At 46.4% G+C, this 23,714-nt stretch overlaps 1 protein-coding gene across 4 annotated transcripts in view; it reads left to right on the top strand.

The window, feature by feature from the left end:
- Window positions 1-23,714, top strand: part of FKBP8 (FKBP prolyl isomerase 8) — a 1,109,098-nt gene that overhangs the window by 749,257 nt on the left and 336,127 nt on the right. For all 4 annotated transcript variants that reach the window (XM_069649288.1, XM_069649286.1, XM_069649287.1 and 1 more), the window contains one exon: window positions 11,990-12,067. In XM_069649288.1, the coding sequence (XP_069505389.1) occupies window positions 11,990-12,067 (78 nt within the window). The remainder of the gene's footprint in view (window positions 1-11,989; window positions 12,068-23,714) is intronic.

The following is a 23,714-nucleotide window of genomic DNA, read 5'->3' as shown; positions in this document are numbered from 1 at the left end:
TGTACCCTAGTTAGTTTCTGTGTTGGCAGCTATGCCCCTTTTGCCATCCGCTACTCTGGGCCATGCGCATGTTTGGCTCATCCAGCTTTCTTAACATCATAATGCCGTCGCCATTAGCTCGCCCTCCTTACCCTCTTCTTGTTAGAAGAACACTACCTTAGGCCATATCGGTTCCTGACAACATTAATACACATGTCCAGGGGTGAATCCGCCTCTTTGCATTCTCCGTAACATTGGAGATTGCACTTCACCTTGTCCACCCACGTACGGGTGCCTGAACTTGGTGCTCCATTGATTGTTTACAGAGGTCGCCATAACACACCCCTGTATCAGACTGCGCATGTGTCAAGGAGCACCCTGCTTGCTCCTATACATGCGCAGTTATTTGATTAACACAGCTCTACCCGCGATTGCTCGCACTTCACTGCCGTCGCCCGCTCCTCCAGCTGTGTTTCTGCATTGGTCACCGGGACGACTACTCCGTCTCCCTGGGCTCCAGATGCCAGGTGAGCCCAGCACTAGGAGACCATTTGCCCCTGCCCTCCTTGGAGCAGCTTGCATTCGATTCTAGTCATTTCGGTTTTTCTGATCAGATACCGTTCTGCTTTTATTTTAGCAGAACCTTGCTGTCCTCTTCAGCGTACCACCAGCCCAGCAGATTACGCCCTGGGACCACAATGGCCAGCCAAACCTTGGGTTGCCATCCATAAAGGGCATTAAGGTACTCCGTCATTGGTTACACTGCCATTGTATCTTATTACCCTTTCAACTGTGACTTTATCTACTCAGTCACTTACCCCCTGCCCTCATATACCTCATCCAGGCACAAAATATTTTTCTTCAATCTTGCAGTGCCTGACTTCCATTACTGGAATAAGGGGACCCGTAGCAGCAACTTTACAATGGTTCCCATTACTTTATCCTAACTTCTTAAGCCAGAAGGCACCTGCACCTGATGCCACTACTGTTCAGGTCAGTGAAGGAACGGAAATGTCTTTTCTAGACATTATTTTAATATTTTTAAGTCTGTGTATACACTACAATGATACTCAGATGGTTGTATATACTTACTAGAACACCCAAAACATTTATCCATTGTTTTACTTACCTTCCCCTCCACTTCTTGTAGGGGACTCCATGCCTTGGCTCCAGAAGAAGTCTGTTTAACTGTGTATGTCGAAACTTCTCTAAGAATCCCGGCACCATCTGATGGCCTTGTGTTCCATCCCACTTTGGGATTATGATTTACCTTCCTGACATCAACCCATAACAAGGTCACCCTTTAGCCTGGCTCTGGTAGACCTCTCCAAGGACTTATCCCCTAGACAAACTACATTAGCTATATTTTCACTCGGAAGATAAAAACTATACAAAGCGGTAATGTTGGTTTAAGACACTATCATACAGTATATGTTGCCCCATGTCAGTTGTAGATATGTGCACATCTTTTCTTTTTCTTCTGATACATTTTAAATTGCTTTGTATGCATTTCTACAATATTTTGCACTGAACTGCCTAACTGCATGATTTATTGCTTTTTGTGAACCTCCTCTCCTATTTAGGCAGTCCACATTGTTGGTATAACATTGTAAATGTTTGTACTAATTTAATTATGGTACAGCCTGCATTGTTACCTGTGTATCTTTTTCTTTGCCTATGTTGTTCAGTGTTTGTTTGTGTTTATGTTCTGTGGAGTAATGTGGACACTCATAGAGAGGGAATGAGCTGAGCCAACCTCTTGTTGAATTTATGCAGGTCAACTATTGACCACAGACAAACTTTTTTTTGCTTTTAAGAAAATTCACAAAAATATTAGGGTCAGCAATATGTAAAACTGACCTACACCGTCAATACTGAGTGTCAATTTGTATTTTACACAGCAGCGCATTAAATGGCAAAAAATAGTACTTTGCTTGAATTCCGTTGTTAGGCAGAAACCTGTGCAGTTCCCTCTGGGACCACTGCAAAAGATTTAAGACTACAGGTGTTTGGCAGTAAACCCACTTGGTAGCAGTCTGTACCACACAGATCCACTTGGTAGCTGTGGCTGAGCAGTCAGACTTCCCTCAAGAAGAGGTAGGCAGTATACAGAGTATTCACAATAGGTCAAAAGAACACAGTAGAAGAAGCAAACACTGACCAGAGCTTGGTGTAAAAGAGATATAATTATTTAAAATCACATCTAGTAAAACACACAGGCACTAATTGTAAGCAGTTCAAAAACACGGTCACTAAAAGATATACACTCCCTTAAAAGAATATTAGACAAGTCTTAAGTAAAGCCCCACTTATTTTCAGACAGCGGTTAGCGCTTAACGCAGATGGCACTCTAATAATTCGGGTAAAAAGGGAGAGAAAGGCAGAGCATAAATTGAAACGGATCCCAACACTTTCAAGAGAACACAGCAAGAGCGGAAGGCAGAGTCAAACCGTGAAGTTAAGAGTTCAGAAAGATCCACTTTAAGAGGATCAGAACGAAATGTGTCCAAGGTCACACGGTTGAAAAGTGCACAAAAGTCTCAAAGGTTCAGAAAGAGTTGGACCAAAAGAAAGGGACCAGTTAGATGGTCAAGGCAGCCAGCCCAGTCCTGAAGGTATTATTATTACCTTGTAGCAATCTTTAGAAAGGGAGGCCTGGCGGAAACGGTACCTTAAAGTGGTGAGAATACTCCAGCGGGGGCAGTTGTTCCTGGCAGCGGATGCAAGTCGGTGCTTCGTCCGGGGGAAGAGAGGATCTCGTCGGGGAGGAAGACAGGAGTCCCTTGCACTGCCAGGGAAGAAAACAGCCGTGGAGTCCTCAGTTCAAAGGAGCAGTCCTTTTGTTCGCGGTCCAGTGGTAAGTGGCTATCCGGTTGCCGGGGTGCTTGGCACGGGCAATTCGACTACAAGATGTCCTGGGATGCGAGGAAAAGAAGGTAAACTGGTTGTGCCCACCAGTCAGGGGAGGAAGACCCTCCAGCAGGGAGATCTTCTCTGTCGTCGGGAAGTGGTGAGTCGGTTCCGCAGGGCTCCATCGGTGGTGTCGTCGTAGCAGGTCGGCTCAGCTTCTCCCTCATCGGATTCTCAGGTCCTGTGGCGACTTCTGAAGTTCTAGTCCCAAAAGCCCTGCTTTTATGCAGCACACCCCCATTCACTCAGCCTAGCTGTCAATCAAACATGCTAACCACTTGGGCCAATCAAACAAGAGTGCGACTTGAGTTACCAATGCAACTCAGTCCAGGGTGCCTAAACCCCCTCCCACACCACCTGTGGTACCCAGACAGAGTGGCACCACTTTTGGAGGCTTCTGTGGAGAAGCCCGCCAAAAGTGGAACAAAGGGCTCGACTTGGGTTGGAGTCACAGAAGAGAACACAAACGCCATTTTAGAATCGAGTCCTGGCCAACCGGCGAATTAATATTAAATGAATAAACCGCCGGTATGTTCGAGTCTGAGAATTAAATAATTAAAGTTGGTAGCCTCGAACAATGGGAAAATCCCATAGGGATATATTCGCGGTCGAACATAAAAAGTAGTATCCACTGCCACCAGCCAAAACTCGATCAGGGGGGACGGAGACGTGCCCCCTCGACTAACAGACCCCGGGGCAATCGAATTTCCCCGACCAGTTCGTCCACAATATGATGGTTTGTACTGGTTTCTGTTCATAATTTGGGACTAGTAAAGCCAATGGTGACTTTACATGCCCTGGGAGACAGTAGTCAGTCCCAGGGTATGGAGTCTATGGTGGGGTGTCACTATGACACCCCTGTGTCACTGCACGGAGGGTGCTGTGTAACACACATAGTAAAAACACATGAGACCCTATGGAGTAAAAGACCCCATAGCCCAGAAAACACATTAACAGTCAAAGGAACACCATAAATCATGTCCAAGAGTGGGGAAAAAGAGTCTCACTCTTGGCAGGAGAGAAAAAAACAAACTCCATAAATCCAGCAAAGCTGCTGGGGGACTCACTAGGTTGGGAAATGCAGCCTAAACAGAGAATTCTCCCGAACAGCCATTTATTTGATTAAACTTGCATTTAAATGAATTGCAACTGAAAAGAATTTTCCCAGGCAGGACCTCCCCTGTTCGCATCGCCGCACTGTGATGCCTTTGAACTGGCATCGCAAACATTTGCCGTTCCTGGGGGTCTTTTGACGTGGCGTCCATCGTGGCAGCCATGGGGTTGCTCTTCCTCTGTGTCCTGCTAACTTCTGGTCTTGACTTTCATGTTTAGTGCCTTCTGCGTTCCTTCAGGTCCCTCCAGGCTCAACCGCCGGTGCATTGCATTACGGAGGTGCATTTCCATTGTTTTGTGCGTTTCTAGCATTCAGTTTAGGTATACCTTGCTGGTCCATCCACTCGTAGGCTTCTTCAGTGGTTCAAAGAAATGGGTTCTGCCATTATGCAGCACTTTTAGTTTGGCAAGGTGTAGCAGAATCTATCGCAGGTTTGCTTTCCTGAGGTGCTCCTTTGTTGGTCCAAATCTCGCTCTGTCTTTGCACAAGCGTAGTGTAGTCTGGGTAGATTGCTATCTTGGAGGAGTTTCTGGTGATGGCGCCTCCTTCGAAGGGATTTTGTCCTCCGACGTATTCCTTATCTTTGATATTATCCATTCCAGCTTGCTGGCCTTGGTAGAGGGCGCTGCACGTCGACGTCCTTCGAGTTGGTGTCCCTCGACAGCCTCTGTATCTGCGCCGACGTCATCATGAGTATAAATACTCACGCAGCGTCTGTTGCTCAGTTCCGTTTTTCCATGCTTCGTGGGCTTCGGAAACGTAACGCTCGGTTCCTTTGGTCATAAAAACCTTCTTATTCTTCGACAATTGTTACCGTTACACGATGGCTTCTTCATCCGACCCATCGACTCCACGGTCCGGTTTCAAGAAATGTCGTGACTGTGGGAAGAAAATGTCGTTAACGGATCCTTACAGGATCTGTTTGTGGTGCCTGGGATCGAAGCATCACTGTTCGGAATGCGAGGACTGTATGTCAATGATGGCGAAAGCGTTGAAGGAGCGTAAGTGGAAGTTAGAAAGAGGTAAGGACTTTAAAACTTCTACTCACTCAAAAGTTTCTTCGGCTGAGTAAAGACATTTGTCTCCTCGTCGACAAAAGAAACATTCCCGTTCAAGATCTCGAAGCAGTTCTCATCAGTCTTCGAGATCAAAACACTCTAAGAAGAGGCGTCATAGATCTCCCTCTTCTTCTTCCTCTACTTCCCCAGAAAGGGTCACCTGCCCCATGAAACACAGCTCACCGGCTAAATGGGAGGAATTCCGTAAAAAAAATGCTTAGCGTCTTCGAGAAAGCGGCCTCAATCCCCTCGGAGACATCTAAAGGTGATACCCTGGGTGAAAGACTGAAAAATCAAAACTCTGCGAGTCGTTGAACCCGGCGAAAGTACTCGAGAGCGTCATGAACCCTCGAGTAAAAGCAAGAAGACTGCGTCATCGACGCCATCGTAAAAGATTCCTTGGACTCACAAATCTGCATCATCGACGCCTTTGTCGAAGGGCCCTTCGACGCAGAAATCGGATTCATCTACGCAGTCTTCGACGCCACTGTCGACCCAGATGAAAGATAAATCCACAACTGTCACTATGTCACAGGCAGTAGAGGTGTCGAAAGCTCCGACCATGACGTCGAGGATGCCATCAACAATCTCAACATTGCGGAGTAGGATTCCGATCCTCTCGAGTGCATCGAGGTCTTTTCAAACTTTTTTGAGGCCTTTTTCAGGATTGTCGAAGCCAATGACGTCCACAACCTCGACGTTTTCTCAGGCAGTGATAACTAATTTAGCTCCTTCTGCTCTAGAAATGGGTTTTAAAACATATCCTAGGTCTGACTACTTTAGAGCCTTGTACTCTATATATGAGGAATTGGAGGATTCCGACAATGAGAGACCCTTTGGTTTGCAAAGGACTAAAATACCCATGCCAGAGGAATTAATCTCTGAGGAGAACAGGTTAAAAAACCTTCAAGAGTCTCTACATGAGGCAAGTGGTTTATATACTTCTCCTGAAGTAGAGTTTGCTAAACCAGGCCCTGGAGAGCATGCTGAGACTCCTTATAGGATTCCAATGGACAGAATAATTGAATTCATGGGGTGGACTACACCTACACCTTCTTTTCAGCAGGATGACCTTACTGATATTTTATATAAATGTCCACAGGAGGATCCTGTTGTTCCTTTTTATACTGCTCTGCAAAGAAACATATCTGCTAATTGGGAAACTCGTGACGTTATCCCTGCAGTAAATAAAAAACTTTCTGCTAAATACAGAGTATCAGTTTCAGATCCTGAATATCTGAGCAAGTATCCAACTCCAGAGAGTTTAGTTGTACAAGCAGCGACTTCATCTAACAGTAAGTCGGCATACCCTACTATTCCACAGGACAGGGATGATAAAAGATTTGATGGCATGTCAAAGTCTTTTCGGCATGTAGCATGGCGCTTAAGTCCATCAACGCCACTTGCACGCTAGCAAGGTTCAGCCACACACTTTGGGAGTGTGCTTCATCTGCGGCTGACTGTCTCCCAGAAGGAGAAGAAAGGGATGCATTCTTAAACATCAGGGATGGAAAGGATGCAATGTGTGAGTCCCTCCAAACATGCATTGATTCTGCTGACCGCATCAGCAGGGCCATGGCGGCAAGTAGCGCAATCCGCAGATTTGCGTGGTTGCGGAAGTCTGGTTTTGCTCCAGATGTACAAGCCAGACTTCTGAACGTGCCCTTTGACAGCATTTCTTTATTTGGAAAGAAGGCTGATGACAGCCTGGAGAGATTAAGAACATCCAAGGCAGCAGCGAAATCCCTTGGGGCTGCAATCCGGCAGACTCCAAATCGCCCCTCAGGAGCTTCCTGGAGGGGTAGGTCCTTTCCCTTTTTCTCTGCATTCCGAAGAGGCAGATGACAGCTAGCTCAAAGGGGCCAAAAACGATTCACCTGTGGTGGACGGGTCAAAGGTACGAAAGCCGCAGCAGCAGGTGCCACTTTACCCTCGGCATCTGCGTCAGCCGCTTCTAAACCCCTCTGGTGTCTCCCCACACAAGACACCAGTAGGGGGCAGGTTAACTCAACATCTGGCAGAATGGCAGGCTATTATGTCAGATGCTTGGACATTTGAGACAGTTGCCCAAGGTTACTGCCTGCGCTTCCTACACACTCCTCAGTTATCCACCGGGGAACAACTCTTTGAAGCTTCCAGACCCGCTCCTTATGCAAGAGATTTTAGACCTGCTAGAGAAGGGTGCCATAGAACTGGTACCCGTAGCGGAGAGGAACAAGATTTGATATTCCCCCTACTTCCTAGTACCAAAGAAGGACGAAGGACTGTGCAAATTGAACAAATTCCTCAGGAAAGACAAGCTCAAGATGGCAACCCTTTCTCAGATCCTTAAGGCCCTCCAGCTTCAGGACTGGTTGGTATCTCTAGACCTTCAGGATGCTTATTTCCATGTGCCAATCCATCTCAAACACAGGAAATACCTGAGGTTCGCAATTGGCAACACTCTCTATCAATTTCGAGTTCTGCCATTTGGGCTGACCTCCACCCCGAGGGTCTTTACCAAGCTAATGTCCGTAGTGGCTGCAAGTCTGAGGGAAGCGATCCAGGTCTACCCCTACCTGGACGATTGGTTGATCAGAGCAGTATCTCCGGAACAAGCTCAGATCCAGCTAGATTATGTCTGCCACTTCCTTCACAAGCTGGGCTTCTCCCTCAACCTAAAGTAGTCACAGATGATACCATCACAGAGACTCCAGTTCATAGGAGCTGTCCTGGACACTTCCTGAGAAAGGCTTGCCACCAGAAGTGAGGGCTCAAGATAATCTACAGATGGTCACCAAGTTTCAAAATGGCCAACGTCTACCCGCATTCGACTTTTTGAGGTTGCTAGGCCTCATGGCATCCTGCATCTTCCTAGTGCCAGAGGCTCGCCTGAGAATGAGATCCCTCCAGTGGACAGTAAGAACCCAGTGGTCGCAATTCTCAGGAAGAATATCCGATCTCCTACACGTCCCGGACAGAGTAGCTCGAGACCTTCAGTGGTGGGCCTGTCGGGAGAACATCTTGAAAGGATAACAGTTTTGGCAACCATGGCCGGAGATAACAGTAGTCACGGATGCCTCACTCACGGGGTGGGGTGGTAGAAGCTGGATGCATGCATATGTTTTGGGGCTGCCATAATTTATGGCATTTCTGGGACTGGGTAGGTACTGTACTGTCCGAAATCATTGGGATCCGCCGGAGTGTCACTCCAATGTTTGCACTGTTTTGGTTATGGCAACGATCTATGGAGAAAAGAAAGAGATCTGTACTGAATATGGGCTATATGGTTGCAAAGAGATGTTTTAAAACATTGGAAATCCCAAAGCTCTCCTACAGTAAACGAGTGGCTGAAAGACTTAACTTGGGTCAACGAATGTGAGGATCTATGTGTCCATGCACCCACAAACATTGCGGCCTAAAGACACATGTCATACTTTGCTAAAGACCTAATGTCTGGATAATGCTCAAGTAATATACTGCAACACCATGTATATGTAAAAAGGAGTTGCACTATTCTGTGCACAAAACATATGCTCATTACATGCTGTGTCTGTAATTTATGAACTTAAAGGTTTAAAAAACAATTGTATATTTGTTGTCGTTCTCATTTTATTGTACTGCATGTTTGATATGTACAGCGCTTTGGTGTAAAGCGCTTTATAAAGTCTAAATAAATACAAAAAATACCTTGGGGGTCCAGAGTTCAGTGTTGCCCCACCAGGGCTAGCTGCTCCATTTCTGAAAAGTCTGGAGCCTGTGATAATTCCCCTGCCCAAGCCACGGCCATGTTCAGCGCAGTGCCTGATGCCACGGATGGGTACTCTCCTCTGCTTTTCTGCAAAATTGTGTTCGGTTTGTTGGTGTGATGTTCCAGGTTTACTCCGGGAGCGGCTAGCCACTAGGGTCCCCCCTCCTCTGTGCTAGGAGGCATCCCAAAGTTGTGGTAGTCTCTTCCCTCCTCCTGCATCCAAGGGTGGCAGCGGCTGGTCCCAGGGCCAAGTTGCAGTCTAGGTCGCAACCAGGGTGTTTATGGGTTTTAAAAAGATAGACACCTACCGAGAAGAGTTAAACTACATGTGACATTGGTTCCTCTCTGGGAGATCTGGCGAGAGAACAGGGAGACTAAGGCTGTCCACATGGCCTTCTCTATTGAGCTTTTTGTGAGTGCAACCTTTTTTTTGGGGGACATTGTTTACCCAGAATGGTTTCAACCTTGGTTTGAAGGAAATTTAGAAAAAGTAGTACAGCTGTGGAAGGGGGGGGATTTATAGATTTAATCTTGTGGCAAAGGGAGCTGGGAATAGGGAAACACTTGGTACTCAGTATTAAGAGGCTGATATTGGTAACTTATATAAGTGGTATCCAACGCTGGGCGGGTGGCCAGAAGGATTTAAGAGATAAATGTGGTAAAAGGACTGGGCCTCCCTTTTAATTGATGGGTTATAGTCACTGATGCGTAGTAGAGTACAAAAGACATCAAGCAGTATAAGCTGCATGCAATAAACCTACTCCATAGATGGCAGACACCTCCAATTAAGTTGATTTGTGACAAATTGAGGGAATTTGTCCTTTCTCCCCAGGATGGAACCCCACACCTCCTGTGAGGCTAGGGAGGGCAGCCCGCTCCACAATAACATCCCTAGGGGTCGAGGCAAGTGGGCCGACACCAGGAGAGACTCCTGCTTTGGGGACAAGGTCCCCCGTTCTTGTGACTCCCTGATACCCTCCAAGTGATGGCTTATATGGACTTCACTTATAACCCAGAACATTATCGGTTTCATGAAGACATAATGAACCTGTATTATCAACAATAAACTTTGGATATCCCTTTAATTCAGAGTCTCCAAAGGACTGTGACGAGGATCTTGAAAAGGGATGACGAGCCAAAGAACAAGCGAGAGAAGATCAGGAAAACCAGAGAGGAGGCGGCAAGCCGAGAATAACATGAGAAGCCCTCTGTACGTAACAAAGCAGAAGGAGATGGAACTGTTGCAGAACGTAGAGGCAGCATTAAGCCAGAGCAGTGCCTGTGTTCAACGAGAAATGCTGGGAGATTGACGTGCGAAAACAGAGGAAATGCAGAGAAGTTGGAACAGAGTTTGGTGGTGGTATAACCATGCAGCAATCATGTGGGCAGCCGGCCCACACACCGGCTCCGACACCAACAGCGGGAGGGAGCAACTCCTGAAGTTAGTCCCGGCCACAGTGCTATCTACAAGGCGAGAGCAGGATGCATTTGAAGCGCATTCCAGAAACGGAACCGTGGAGGTACTTAGAAGCCGAGAGTCCAAAGTCCTACAGATACCGATGTTACCCCTGAAGACAGACAGTAATACAGGGAATGGGAAGGTCAGGAAGTTAAAAAGGACTCGGTATAAGTTAAATGAAACCCATTCCAGTACCAATGAGAAAAGAATTGGACATAAGCAAATAAATGCAAACTAAATTAATGAGATAAAGAGAAACACACAAACGACCGAGTGGGAGAGAAATGGAGTTGGAATCTTTATGCCTTGGGAAAAAGAAAAGGTCTACCCACATCCTGTAGATAAGAAAGAGCAGAAACCAAAGATATTTGGGGAATCGAGGCCCGTGAGATCAAGAAGATAGATATCATATATGAAAGAGCACCCAGGAAGAGGTGAACTATAATTGGGAGTTCAGCAGCCAACATTATAGAGAGGAGAAATATAAACCAGGTTAGTCCTACAAGTTGCAGAGAAGAAACTTGAGCTGAACAAAGATCAGTTCTAAAAAAAAAGAGGACCAGGAAACTACCAGTCCCCTAAAATAACTACAGAACTTGGTCCAAAGGATAAACTGAGACTATTCATAAATTATCTATTGAGTAGAACAATAAAGTAAAGAAAACACCTATGAAGAAACACAGCATCTAGGAGAAGGGAGTCAATCTCCTGGCCTTAGTTAATTATATATGCGGTAGGGTCCGATATGTTAAATTTGGACAGTGGACGGACTTGCTTTGGACATTCTCTGACTGATGAGCACCTTAATAAAATAGTTACATAACACCACATAGACATAAGAAAAGATGGGCTGGATTTTACTTTAAATAAACGATATGTTAAAAATGTCTTCACAGCGTTGGCGTCCTTCTTGTGATTCACCACAGAATGTGCTTTGGTTGTTCAGACCTGTGATGGAGTGGGTGTGGTGGAAATGGAGCCTTCCGTACATGTTTGGTGCACCTGCAGGGTGATATTGAATTATCAGGTAGGATTAAATAATTAGGGGACCATTAGATAATAATGGACCACCTGTCCAAGTTGTTTGGAATCTCACAGGGGGTGGATGATCTGCAGAAGGTCTTGCATATGGTGCATCATTTACTTCTAGCAGTTATGTGTGACAGTCTTGGAAGAGAGCACAACTGTCAAGTAAGTTGGAATGGATCAGGGAAGTAAAGAGGTTCAATTGAATAGAAGAAGTAACAGAATGGCTGAATGACTTGATCTTGGATAACAGCCTGGAAATGGATGGATGGATTTTCCTTTTGGTCAATATATCGAGAATAAAAACTGTGAGGGATCTAAAATGGGGGTGTGTTGCAAGAGTAAATAACAGAGAAAATCTGTTGGGCTCTTAATAAACTTAGTCATTTTTTTCATACACTTTCTTCAGACACTACTCCTAATAAAAGGAATACAAATAAGATGTATTATGTCTCCTAAAGGGTGGGGGTTGAGAAGGGCTGGTAATGCAAAGGTAACTTGGGATGATAATGTAAGGATGAAAGTTGGGGAAAGGAAGGGATGCAGTTATTTGGCGTGGGAGGTTTTGTTTTCTATGTGTGAGATTTTAATGAAAGGTCAGAAAGCAATAGAGTTATTGGTAACAAAATAGGGTCAGGGTTAACCTTGCTTTTCTGTCCAGTTAAATGTTTATGAATCATAGCTCTTCACTACTTGCGTTCTTCATTGTCTAGGTTTATGCTCAGCAAGGAGAATACAGTGAAGCCATCCCAATTTTAAAGAGGGCGTTGAAGATGGAGCCTACGAATAAGGTATGTTATTGTTTAACACAAAATTAATTGTTTCTCTTCGCCCCCACACAATTTGGTGACTGACTTGGATAGTCCCTCTAGCCAGATACAATCACAGGCCATAGGGGGATATTTGGATGCCCCTGAAAGGTGAGGTTGCGCCCTTTTTGGTATGCATTAAACAATGGTTAAAACACTTTCAAACACTTGTTTCTTTCACTTGTCAAGGTTACCGTGTGTGTGATTTCGCTCGACAATTCACCCTACTGCTCCTTAAATCATGCGCTTCTGCTTTAAGCCTCTGCTTTGCTGAACGTATATGTAATGTAAAGTGATCTTTTATTGTGCCCTTCTTCTGCCAATAATTTTGGCCTCGCTGGCCCTGTAAGAAAGAAGGGTAGGGTGTGTTAGTTGGGTTGCAGGAACACAGATGTAGAAACCTTTATTATTGATGGATGCAGGTCAGAAGTACCAATTACCTGTGTGCCGATATAAAGATCTGTTTGTGGTTGGTACCGGCCGGGCAGTTTAGCCATAAGGCAGCCGCTGGAATTTGGAGTGCAAAAATCAACAGCATGGTTGACAGAAGATGGATAGGGGCTCAATCTGTTAAGTACCTTAAACATAGGAGGTTGTCTGAAGGAGTGTGGGGGGGATGCAAGATTTTAGTAGTTAGTTGAGAAATGCAGGGATGCAGAAGGGGGTGTGTTGCCACTTCCTGACTGTTGGTGGTAAATTAATGAAGTACATTTCATTGACGTTCAGGCGCAGACCAGTGTTGCACAGCAGATGTTCCATGAGTGATATTGGTTTCCCACAGATGGTAGCGCCAAGAGTTTTGAAATTAATTGTAAATTGGCTCAAGTTTTCGGGGCACAGATTAGTCGGTTGCTACTATTTTTAATTTATTTCGAAGTGTTTGGTTGAAAAGCCAAGTCTTGCACTTGTTCCTGAAAGTCAGGTGGTTCACTTCCAGGCAGAGGGGTTTGGGTGAGGTGTTGCACAGTTTTTTGTGGTCAGAACTGAAAGTTCCTGCCGCGTTCTAAAAGTTTGTTGAGGTTGGCAACTAATACTAGTGCAGCATTGCTCGTCCGAAGTGTTCTGGAAGCAGTGTAGTGTTGAAACATACTTCTGAAGGAGGAAGGGTCTCCTCCGTTGTATGAATGATGGGTGATGCACAAGGTTTTGAAATGAATCCTTTTTTGATGGGTAGCTAGTGGAAAATATGTAACGCTGGCATGATATGTACAAAGTAGTCTTGCTGCTCAATCTTTTAATTTAAGTTTCCTCATTACGCAATCTGGGAGTCTGACAAAAGAGGCTGTTTGCATAGTCTTGTTTGAATAGTATTAGAAAGATTATGGCTGTGGCCATGTGGGTGAATGTTAGTTATGGTAAGATGAAGCGGAGAATGTACAGCTGGGAGAAACAGCTTCTGACGGTGGCTTTGACCTGTGGATCAAGAGCGAGGGTATTGTCAATTTTCGTTCCAAGATTCCTTGCTATGGTTGACTGGTTCTGGCAAGGGCCCATCGTGTCAGGCCAGGGGCTTGTGGTGGAGTTAGAACTTGTTTTCCTAGGGTTGTATTTGTCTGTTTGCCGTCATCCATGCAGAACACTGATTGGACCATTGGTATAGAGAGGTCTTGCCACAGTAGGCTGCACTGCATCTGCCCAGATGTAATTGGCTGCTGGCACCCAAGCTCAAACTCTCCTGTCTCTGTGGCCGAGTTAGTTGCCCGAACCTTCAGATTAGGTATCCTCCTGTAGGTTTGGTACTTCCCGCTGCCACGTTGGTGGCTACAGTCTATCACAATATGGTTTTGCTTTGGATATTCTTCTTTAATCTCCACTTTCTTCAGTAGAAATATCTGAAGGCAGGTTTGGGCCTCAGTCTGACAAGCTAAACCTTAGTCAGGGTATTTTTGGAAGATCCTACTAAAAATAACTAAAGGCAGATTTTTGATGCTCAAATATCATATTTACGAAAATGTATTCTGTTTTAATTATGTCTTGTGCTATTGGAATCAGAAATGCTAGCTGGACGATGTAGATCTTTTTAAAATCTAAAAAGTGAATGTGACTTCAACCAAATAGGTTCTGTGTGGGTCCACGGATTCCTGTTTGCCCACTGATTGGTCATCGCTGTTTATGCAAACTTACTTTGACAGACCGGTGTACTTAACATGAATATTTATGGTTTGGTCACAATTGCCTTCTGCCTGCCTCAATAACGAGGATTATTGTGAAATAATTATCCTTTTTAACCAATTTCTTTTTTTACTTGAAACACTGAGGAGATTCATTTTGATTATTGAAATATTAAACATACAAGAGCTGTGCGTGAACCTCAAGAACTACTACAAAGCAACCCTTCTACATGCAGTTAATTTAATATCTATACATTGAGTAAATGGCTTAGAGAATGGCTTTGGAGCATGCAGTTTATTATTGCATTTGAAAGTCAGAAGCCAAAAGGGAGCTCGCCTCTGGCTTAGTCTGAGCTTTAGGTTGCAATTGTGCGATTCCAAGATGAGCTTAAATAGAATTTTGCAAACACTGCTGTTGTATGGTCTGCATAAATCTCAGGATTCTGGAAGCAGACCTGGGTACTGCTTTCAAAACATTTTCTACGTGGAACACAACAGTGTCTGGTAACCATCACTCTCTGCTAGTGAATAGAAATCGGAAATAGTAGTTTCATTTGTCCCTGTGTGGCCCGATTCTGGTGCATGCATGTACAGTATAAGAAAAATGACCTTGCCTGTCAGTACTTTTATTGTCCAATAATTATGGTTTCCTGCAATGTCGGCGTGCACCACCACCTTTCTTAAGGATGCACCAGCGCCATCCTTGTGTGAGCATGCCGAGTGTATGCATGGCAAGGGTATTAACTTCCCTCCTTGTCATTTTCACATCCGTGTATTTCCTCGGTACGCCACCCATTGAGTTGTCTGTATCACTGGGAAGTCTCATAAAACTAGGGGTGTACAGAACTCTTGCTTCAAGTAAGTATTCGGCTGAATTTCATCTGAAAATCAGCTATTTGGATTTGGTCGATTTACTTGCTGGAATACTTACTTGAAGCTGAAGCCTCCACTGCACCCGCAGAACAGAAATTCACACATAGTTCACTAGTTGTTCCCAGTTAACTTCTGTTAAGTGGCTTTAACATGCATTGCAGATCTTTTTTTTCATTTCATTCCAGCTTATCCCCAAAAAAGTTTTCTTTTTAATTGTGTTACTTAAACTCCTAGAGCTTTAATGTCATATTTGCTCGAAACAGTGTTATCCGGAAAAAAAGAAATCAGGAGGCACTCATTACCTCCCTCCCCCTCCATGCTGAGGGCTGTAGCAGCTTTAAGTTTCAGAGGTGATTCTCAGGAAGGAAGAGGGCTGGGAAAGGTAAGACTCCCAAAGATGTGAGTACATTTAGAATTCCATTCGGCCTTAACCCAACCCTCCCTTTCTCACTCGTAGACTAGTGTTGTGTCCTACTGTTACTGTCACATCGGACAAGGAACAATCCAGCAGCCATGGCTTCAGTTCGGATACCGAAGACATTGTAGTACAGTCTTCCGACTTCTGTGGGCCCATCCCCAGCCCCACTAGGCATGCCGAATACACTGCTATGGGGGTCTCACCCGCTGGCGACAGCGGCACACACACCCACATCAAGGCTAAGCACTCAACCAACGGACGTTCCTCAACGTTACCATTGAAGAAGCTGGATGCACCTACAGGTATGTCGAAATCCTCTGCAAAACCGGGAGAACCTACCAGTTCTCAACCCGCTGCGCTTCCGCTTATAGCACATGGTTCGAAGTCTTTGACTTCTCATTGTGCTCCCCAAAAGTCTTTGATGGCCGTTTCAGACACATCAAAATGCACGCCGACAATTAGAACTCGCCCTCAAATAAGGGAGAAATTGTCTGAAACACCTAAACAACCTGACTCTCTTAGTACTGACACCCAGGCTTCCCCTCCAATTTTGCCTCAAGGGTATGTCCAAGCCTCTTCATTATTTTAGTCCTTACAGAGTCGCAAATGTCCTGTTTAAGAAAAGGTAGTTGTTTCACTCTATGAAACCCCGAGTACAGTGTGATGAATCCTGCAAACTCATCACTGAACCCCAGCGGAAGATATCCTCACATGTTTCAAGGGGAAGGCTGCCGCTACCTGGTCCATAACAACATTCCCGAACTCTGACAACTATCAGTTTACAAAGCATTCCAAACTAACTAAATATCAAAGTACCAAAACAACTATGGACTTCAGGATCCATAATGCATCTGGTTCTGGGAGGAGGAAGAGGGGGCTCAGTTAGGATCATAGGTGCCATTGACCAGAATGTGCAGTCTAATTGTCATAGCACAGGACTTTTAAACTCGGGAATGAGTTCCAGCTGAAGGAGTAGCTGAGGCAGTGGCAGTCTGGAGCACTGGATTTGCAGCACACAAAGAAGGAACAGTGCCAACTGATGCTGACGTGCGAGGTGTCGACGTGCGACATTGCAGAATACTTATAGTGGGAAGCAGCATCTGGAAGAAAATCACAACTGAAGAGGTGACGTGCTCCCAAGCCAACACGTGGCATTTCAGTGTGCGAGAAGACACAGATAACCAACAGAGATGGAACAGCTCTGGGGGAAGAGCTGTGCAGCCTCTGGAGTTGCATGGGGGCTGGCAACAGAGCAGAGAACACAGAAGGTCCGCCACAGCACCAGCGAGCGAAGAGGAGACGCCAAAGAAGACCAGTGAGTTTGTCTGAAGCTACATCTGACCCTGTGTCGTTCCGAACAAGACATTTAGTAGCCATATTTTTGAATACTGAACAAATAAAGCAATACTTGGGCAACCAGGGCGCAATTGTCATTATATGGCAAATTAACTGGGGGAAACTTGCTCGCATTGCCAACAGCCAAGAGGCTACAGAGGAGTTAGTACCAAAGCAACAAGGGCGCAACTCCCCTTATATGGGACATTAATTAGGGGGAATCCTGTAACCTGCATTGCCAACAGCAAAAAGGTTATAAAGAAGCAGAACAAAGGCCACACGGGCGCAATTCCCCTTTTATGGGATACTGACTTGGAGAAACCTGTAAACCACGTTATCTAGAGTCAAGAGACTATAAAAATAGGCAGCCATTGTTCAGCCTTCACATAGGATACTGGTGTGGAGAATATTTAAACAAATATTGCCCTTAAGCACAATTATAGTTGTACACATTTTTCATTTTGGCAGGCGGGTTACCCAGGAAAGGGATCAATAGTGGTTATTCCTGGCAGGCGAGTGGACCAGGAAAGATGTTTTGAAGCAGTGTGATAGTGGCAAAGAGGGGTGGTGGAAAGTTCTTTGTACATTCTGCAATCAGCTGCTTGCTAACACAGTTGGGTTTCTTTATCGATCCTCCCTTCGACACACCGGCTGTGATGAATCGCTTGACTTTCTTTGTATCGGGAGTCAAGGCCGGTCCCACGGTAGCAGGTGTCTCTCCCGGCTTGGTTATCAGCGGAGGAGGGTCCCATGTACTGTTGACATCTGCTGCAAAATACGCTGGCTGTTGTTCGCGGTCTTACCTTTCCTTCTGCAGAGGTTTCACAGGCCTTGGTCGGAAAGGGCAAGGTCGCTTCTCTCCTTGTCACCCTCTCTGTATGCGCCGTCTTTCTCCTCCTCTTGAACTGCCATGCCTGGATAGCTGTCTCGTCGGGTGGTCTGCCTTGCCCTTGGTGTGCTCTCATGCTCCACCTTTTATCCCTGTGGGATTTTACCGCTGTCCTTCTCATTCTCCGGATGCTTGTCTTAAATGCCGATCGATTTCTCCTGCTGGTCATGTGTTAAAGCATGCACATGTTCACATGACCATTCAGTGTCTACATATTCTCAGCATTGGAGTGGCTCGCCCTTGGCGGCCATATTGCAAATGTTTTACAGGTTATATCAAAACGATATTCTTATATTATAAGAACGTATTAATGCTCTGCTATACATACTGATGAATAAAATGCCAAAGCCATAGCTATGACTCAAGGGACCTACTCCCACTAACTCAGCACCAGACAGATTTGCCAAATACATTTTAAGATAATTTTAATGGTTTTTTGGAAACATTATTTTTGGAACCTACAATGTAATTTCTATTATAAATTACTCAAATATCTCCCTTATGCACCCATGTGGGGAATGTGGGTTAGAATGGAAAACCTGCCCATAATAATGTTAGTACGACTCAGTGTGTCTGCCCATGTGGATTGGAATCAAGGGTCATGTGGTAGGGATTACACAACGGAGGTAAAACATACCTTGGCGCCACTGATGTCAAAAGATACATAACCGTACATTTAGCAACCATATGTTCATTGTAATTGTTTATTTGTAAAGCGTTTATACACAAGTGAAGTGCTTCAAAGCGCTTTAAGGCGTGAAGGGACCAAGGGAAACAGTCATTCTTAGTCCTTGAATTTTCCGAATGATCTAAAAAAATTACCTGCATTTCTACTAGTGCATGACAGGAGGGAAGGAGAGAAGGGAAGAGCAACAATCAATACACTTCCGTGCTAGGCTTAAAGACTTGCCAGATAGTACGAGTGTGGAGTGAGGGAGGGGGGAGAAGGAGGGGAAAAAGACATACAGAACAATAAACAATAAACTACCTTGCTAGGCCCAGCGACATTCATATTGAATGATGATGGGTCATTATCCATAATGCACCTTTGTACAAGTGTTTCAGGCGCAACCAGGCTAGGGAGGGAGGACAAAGTGAGGACAGGACAAACTATCTTGCTAGGCCTAGCGCATTCAAGGTCGTGCAAGTGCGCAGACAGGAATTGCGAGGGAGAGAGAGGGGGGATCAAGTGCACCCAGTCCATCAGGGGCCTGGGTTAAGTGCAGAAGAAGTTGCCTCTCACATGGAACATATTCAGAGTGCAGAAGTACGAGGTAGAGTGCAGAGGCCCAGAGGCAAATGTAGGACTGGCAGGAGAGCATGGGACCTGTGTGGCTCCGTAGGTGCACCAGGCGACCAGTCGGCGAAACTGAGCAGATTTGGGAGAAAAATAGGAGAGCAGAGAATGGGGGTTAGAAGGGTAGTGGGAGAGAGGAAGAGAAGAAGGTTTTCAGGAGTTTCCGGAACCTGAGTAGATCTGACTCAAGACAGAGAGGGAGGCTGTTCCAGAGGGAGGCACCTGCAGAGGATAAAGTTCTACCCCCGAATCTGTTTGCAGAAACGGCTCACGCGCTGAGTGTTGGAAGAGGCCGAGCAGATGACTCTAGAAGGGAAGTTTTTAGGGAGAGAGCGTTGCAGTTGACTTGAACTTCATACATAATGACCATCATACTTATGATAACCATGAATTGTTCTTCATAATGAACCATGCAGTAGCTCTTATTACATGTAACAAGCCATCAGTTAGTTATCTCAAACCAAAGGTACTGAGACAATGTATCCCTAACATTTGTTCCATGTCCTGTATAGAATACAAATTTGACAAAAAGCCTCAAAACAAAATGTGTCCATGTAGTCCCTGCATGTATTCAATATGAATGTACGCAATAAAAAAAACGTATTCATATGAATCAGACATGTATAAACCATGCTGCATCTGGACTGTTTCCCCCATATTAGACAATTTTAGATAAAGCTGTTCAAGCTAAACTCTTCTTTCATACCTTTGGGGTGTACTGTGTCTAACAAGTGTATCCAATAAATTTCCTGCTGTAGAAGGCATGTTTTGAAATCACCTCCGCTGCTGAAAGGTTTGACTACCTCCATTACCACTGGATTTGTTAAACTGTGTGTTTTTCAACAAAATGTGCAACGGGAGGTTTGATGTTCTTGGTCCGAATATTGGATGTATGCTCTAATCACCTCTTCAGTGTAGGTCTTGATGTCTGTCCTACATATAGTAAGCCACAAGGGCATTTAATACAGTAAATCACACCAGGTGTGGTACTGATGGCGAAATCATGTGGAGCGTTTTGCTTTTGCCTTTGTATGGATATGCAATAGTTTAGCCTTTGACATTGTTGCAGTTGCTACACGCAAGACAGGGAAAAAGTTCCCTCCTTGAGTGTGTTCAGCACTCTCTGGCTGTCTCTGAGGTTTTTCTGCCCGTATAAGATTGTGTTTTAAATGTTTCGCCCGTTTATATGCCCTCATCGGTTGCTTTTGAAATAATTTGAGCAATTGCTGGTGGGTCATGGCAGAGAATATTCCATTTCTTCTTCAAGATGTTAGCAATTTGTTAGCAATTTGGCAACTTTGTCTTGATTATATATATATATATATTATATAACAGTGGCGCATTAGTCTTAATAGATCTTCGTACTCCTACGTCCTGTCCCCTTTCCTCCACACCGTATGGGCGTCCCTCGCTAGGGACGGAAATTGAACCATTTTAACCAGAAAAATTGTCTTCCCCTTTAAATTTAGATGCGTGTAGCAGTGCAGACCTGGGAGTATGCACTCCCCTGACCCTGCCCACTGGCGCCACTGCTCAGTCCTCTTTTCCGTGTCGACGGGAACGGACCTCTTTCACCAGCGCTCCTTGGTTAGACCTGCAACCTTGTAATTCCACCCGCACTTCCCCAGAGGAAGTTATTCTCCTCTTTTTTTTTTTCTCTTTCATTTTTCAGGTACTACTCTGTCCTCCTGTGCCACGTTCCTCCCCAGCGCGTGTCGACGTTGGGTTTCAGCAGGTGTCAAGCCTGTCTGACCCTCACGCTTTCTGCCTCTGGTGCCTTGGCCCAGACCACGACTGGGATGGCTGTTTGGCATTTGCAATGGCTTGACCCCACGCGCTCGGTAGAATCGGTTGGCCAGGTGGAGAGAGCTCTTCGACAAAAAACCTCCAGGGGACCTAAAAGCATACATCGAGAGGAAGACCAGGCCCAAGGTAGATGCTCTGTTCTCCTCTGCACCCAGTGAGGGCCACTCCTTCCCCGGGAAGTGCCCAAGCGGGAGGGGCCACCTAGGTCCTAAAAACCAGTAAGGAGACTGAGGCTACTCCAGCTACCGGCTCACAGGTCGAGGGGGTCTCGAGATCCTACCGGTCCCACAGCTGTGGGGTCACAATGCTCTATTACGGGTCTCCGAACCGAAGGGGTTTCACCCTAGTACCGGGCCCAGGCCTGAGGGGGCGCTTGTACGCAGAACTACCGGCACCATGGCCAAGGACACTCCGCCTCCCATGTTGCGGCCTGAGGTGCAGGGAAGGTCCAAACCATTGCTATTTAGTGCGCAGGTCGAGACTGGACCCAGCTCAGCAACCACCATGCTTCGGGCACGTGGCACGGAGCAAGACAAAATGGCCGCCGGGCCAGACAAGATGGCAGCTCACCCGCCACCTTATCCGCACAGAGATGTGACTGGGCAACGCCTGTTACCTGGTCCACGTCAGTGGTCGAAGTGTAGGAAAAGAAGTAGTGGAACTATGTTCCCTGCTCTCCTGCACCCACTCCCCACAAACCCCATCGCCTTGCCCCCTCCCACACACAATACAAACCCCGGAACACATGCACATGCTGTTTAAGGGTACATTCAGTGTAGTGCACTGAAAGTGCACGTTTCAAATTCTTCCTTTAGTTTTATTTTCAAATGAAATCATTCCAGAAGGGTTTCCTTTTAAAATAAAAGTATAGGAACAGTAAAACTTAATTTTAAAAAGTAGAGGAGCACCGCTCCCGCTCACTTCGACCAGTGGTCCACGTCTTATCCCTCCACTTCACATGGGAGGTATGCATCTCCCAGCCTGGTGAGACAGGAGCCACCTAGGACACTGCAGCCGCAAGGCCCAGCCCCTACGCCCTCGGGCGCCCACCTGCTTGCGAGGACAGATTCTTCAAGAAGTGCCTCACCTTTAAGCGATCACCACAGATGGGGGCCATCCTCAGCGGTGTAATCGGGGACATGCTCCCTCCGGTACTGCCACAATCTTCATCTGGTGTCCCGGTCTTGGGTCCAGTTTAGCCCCTGGCTCCCACGCCCGCTCCACTCAGTGACTCAGCGCCCGGCTCAGCCTCCTCAGCAGCCCCTGGCACTGCCAGTCAGCACGCCACAGCTGCTCCCGCCCAGCACTCCTCCTGCACCCCCAGATCTGTAGGACACAGCAACGGACACGGACGAGGAGGAAGCACTCCGTCGTCAGCTGAAGCATTCCATGAAAGGCTGGCAGGCCTGGCCGAGTATCTAGGCATACCTCGGCCGCAAATGGAGAAACCTGAGACCGTGGTCCTGGCCAAGGTGCTTACACTTAGTGCTGCCACAAGAACTGGCAACCTTCTTCGGAAGGACGTGGAATCCTTAGCCAAAAAGGGCTGGGTTAAGCCACACTCCACCCAGCCTACCAACACACGCCTTGATGCCAAATACAGGCAGGTGGAGGGGACCCCCGCTTATTGTCTGTGCCTCTCCAGCCACATTCCTCTGTTATAGCAGCAGCATCACTATACTCCAAACTGCAATCTTCCTCAGCGCCATCCGCTTCTTCACTCCTCGGGAAAGTGGAAAAGTTGTTGGATTATTTTTGCAAGCAGATCTACTCAAATGCCACGCTCCACCTGCGTCCGGCCAACGCGGATGCCATGTTGGCTGCTGTCAATCAGAAGTTGTGGCCTGAGATTGCAGACTTCCTTTCAGATCTTCCTGCCCACAGCCAGGCACGGTTCAAGGTAGGGCTGGTGGATGTGAAAATTGTGGCCCAGGATATAATTGAGTCAACAGTGGCCCACATTGACACCTCGGGCAGAGCCATCTGCATCGCCACCGACATGAGGGGGGCGGCGTGGCTAAATGCAACGAAATTCATCCCATATGTGCAGGAACGCATCCACAACCTGCCATTTGAGGGGGGAAGACTTGTTCCACTCGACAACAGAAGAGGAACTCAACAAGAAAAAGAATAGCTCCCAGACAACTATATATTTGTCTATTCTACTGAAAGCCACACCCAAGACCTACAGCCAGGCTCACCAGCACCTGGACAAGGATCTGGCCTTTGGAGGCTTTAGTTGCTTCCAGAAGAGACGGTCAAGGCAACCTGACTGGTCTCCAATCCAACATAGGCGCAAGCAGCATCATAAGGCGGCTAACAAGGGTTTTTTACAGTCCCCCCGCCCCCTTCATCAGCACCGGCCTCGGAGAGAAAGAAGTTGTGACCGGTCCATTGCGATCCTCGAGTCTCCCGGGGAGGGGGTGGGGGGGGAAACAGACTTGCCATTCATATACACTCCTGTCAGACAAGGTTTGCGTACCTGTGGATCCTCTCCGTAGTGTCCACAGGCTTGTGGCTGCCAATTCCTCTGTTTCCTCCTTCCTCCCCTCCCCAGATTGGGACGGCAACTCTGTTGGTGGAAATCCGCTCACTCGTAGCGGGCCAAGCGGTGGAGGAAGTTCCAGCTTCGCAGCGAGGCAGGGGCTTCTATTCCCGGATAGTCTCCATATACAAAAAGAACCAGACTGGCCTGAGAGTTGGGTTGGATTTTTCTTCTTTTAACCTTTCCCTTCCCCTCCAAAAGTTCAAGATGGTTACCCCAGCCTTCATTGCGGAGACTTTGTGCGGGGGAGACTGGATGTGCTCCCTAGATCTTAAGGATGCTTACCTTCACGTCCTGATTTGGGAACCCCATCGGTCCTTCCTACGGTTCAGATTCATGGGTTTTCACCTTCAAT

Source organism: Ambystoma mexicanum, chromosome 1p, assembly GCF_040938575.1.
Source record: "Ambystoma mexicanum isolate Mex_15411 chromosome 1p, UKY_AmexF1_1, whole genome shotgun sequence".
Taxonomy (NCBI): Eukaryota; Metazoa; Chordata; class Amphibia; order Caudata; family Ambystomatidae; genus Ambystoma; species Ambystoma mexicanum.
The sequence above is the reverse complement of the archived record's forward strand: the minus strand, read 5'-3'. Positions and strand labels throughout refer to the sequence as shown.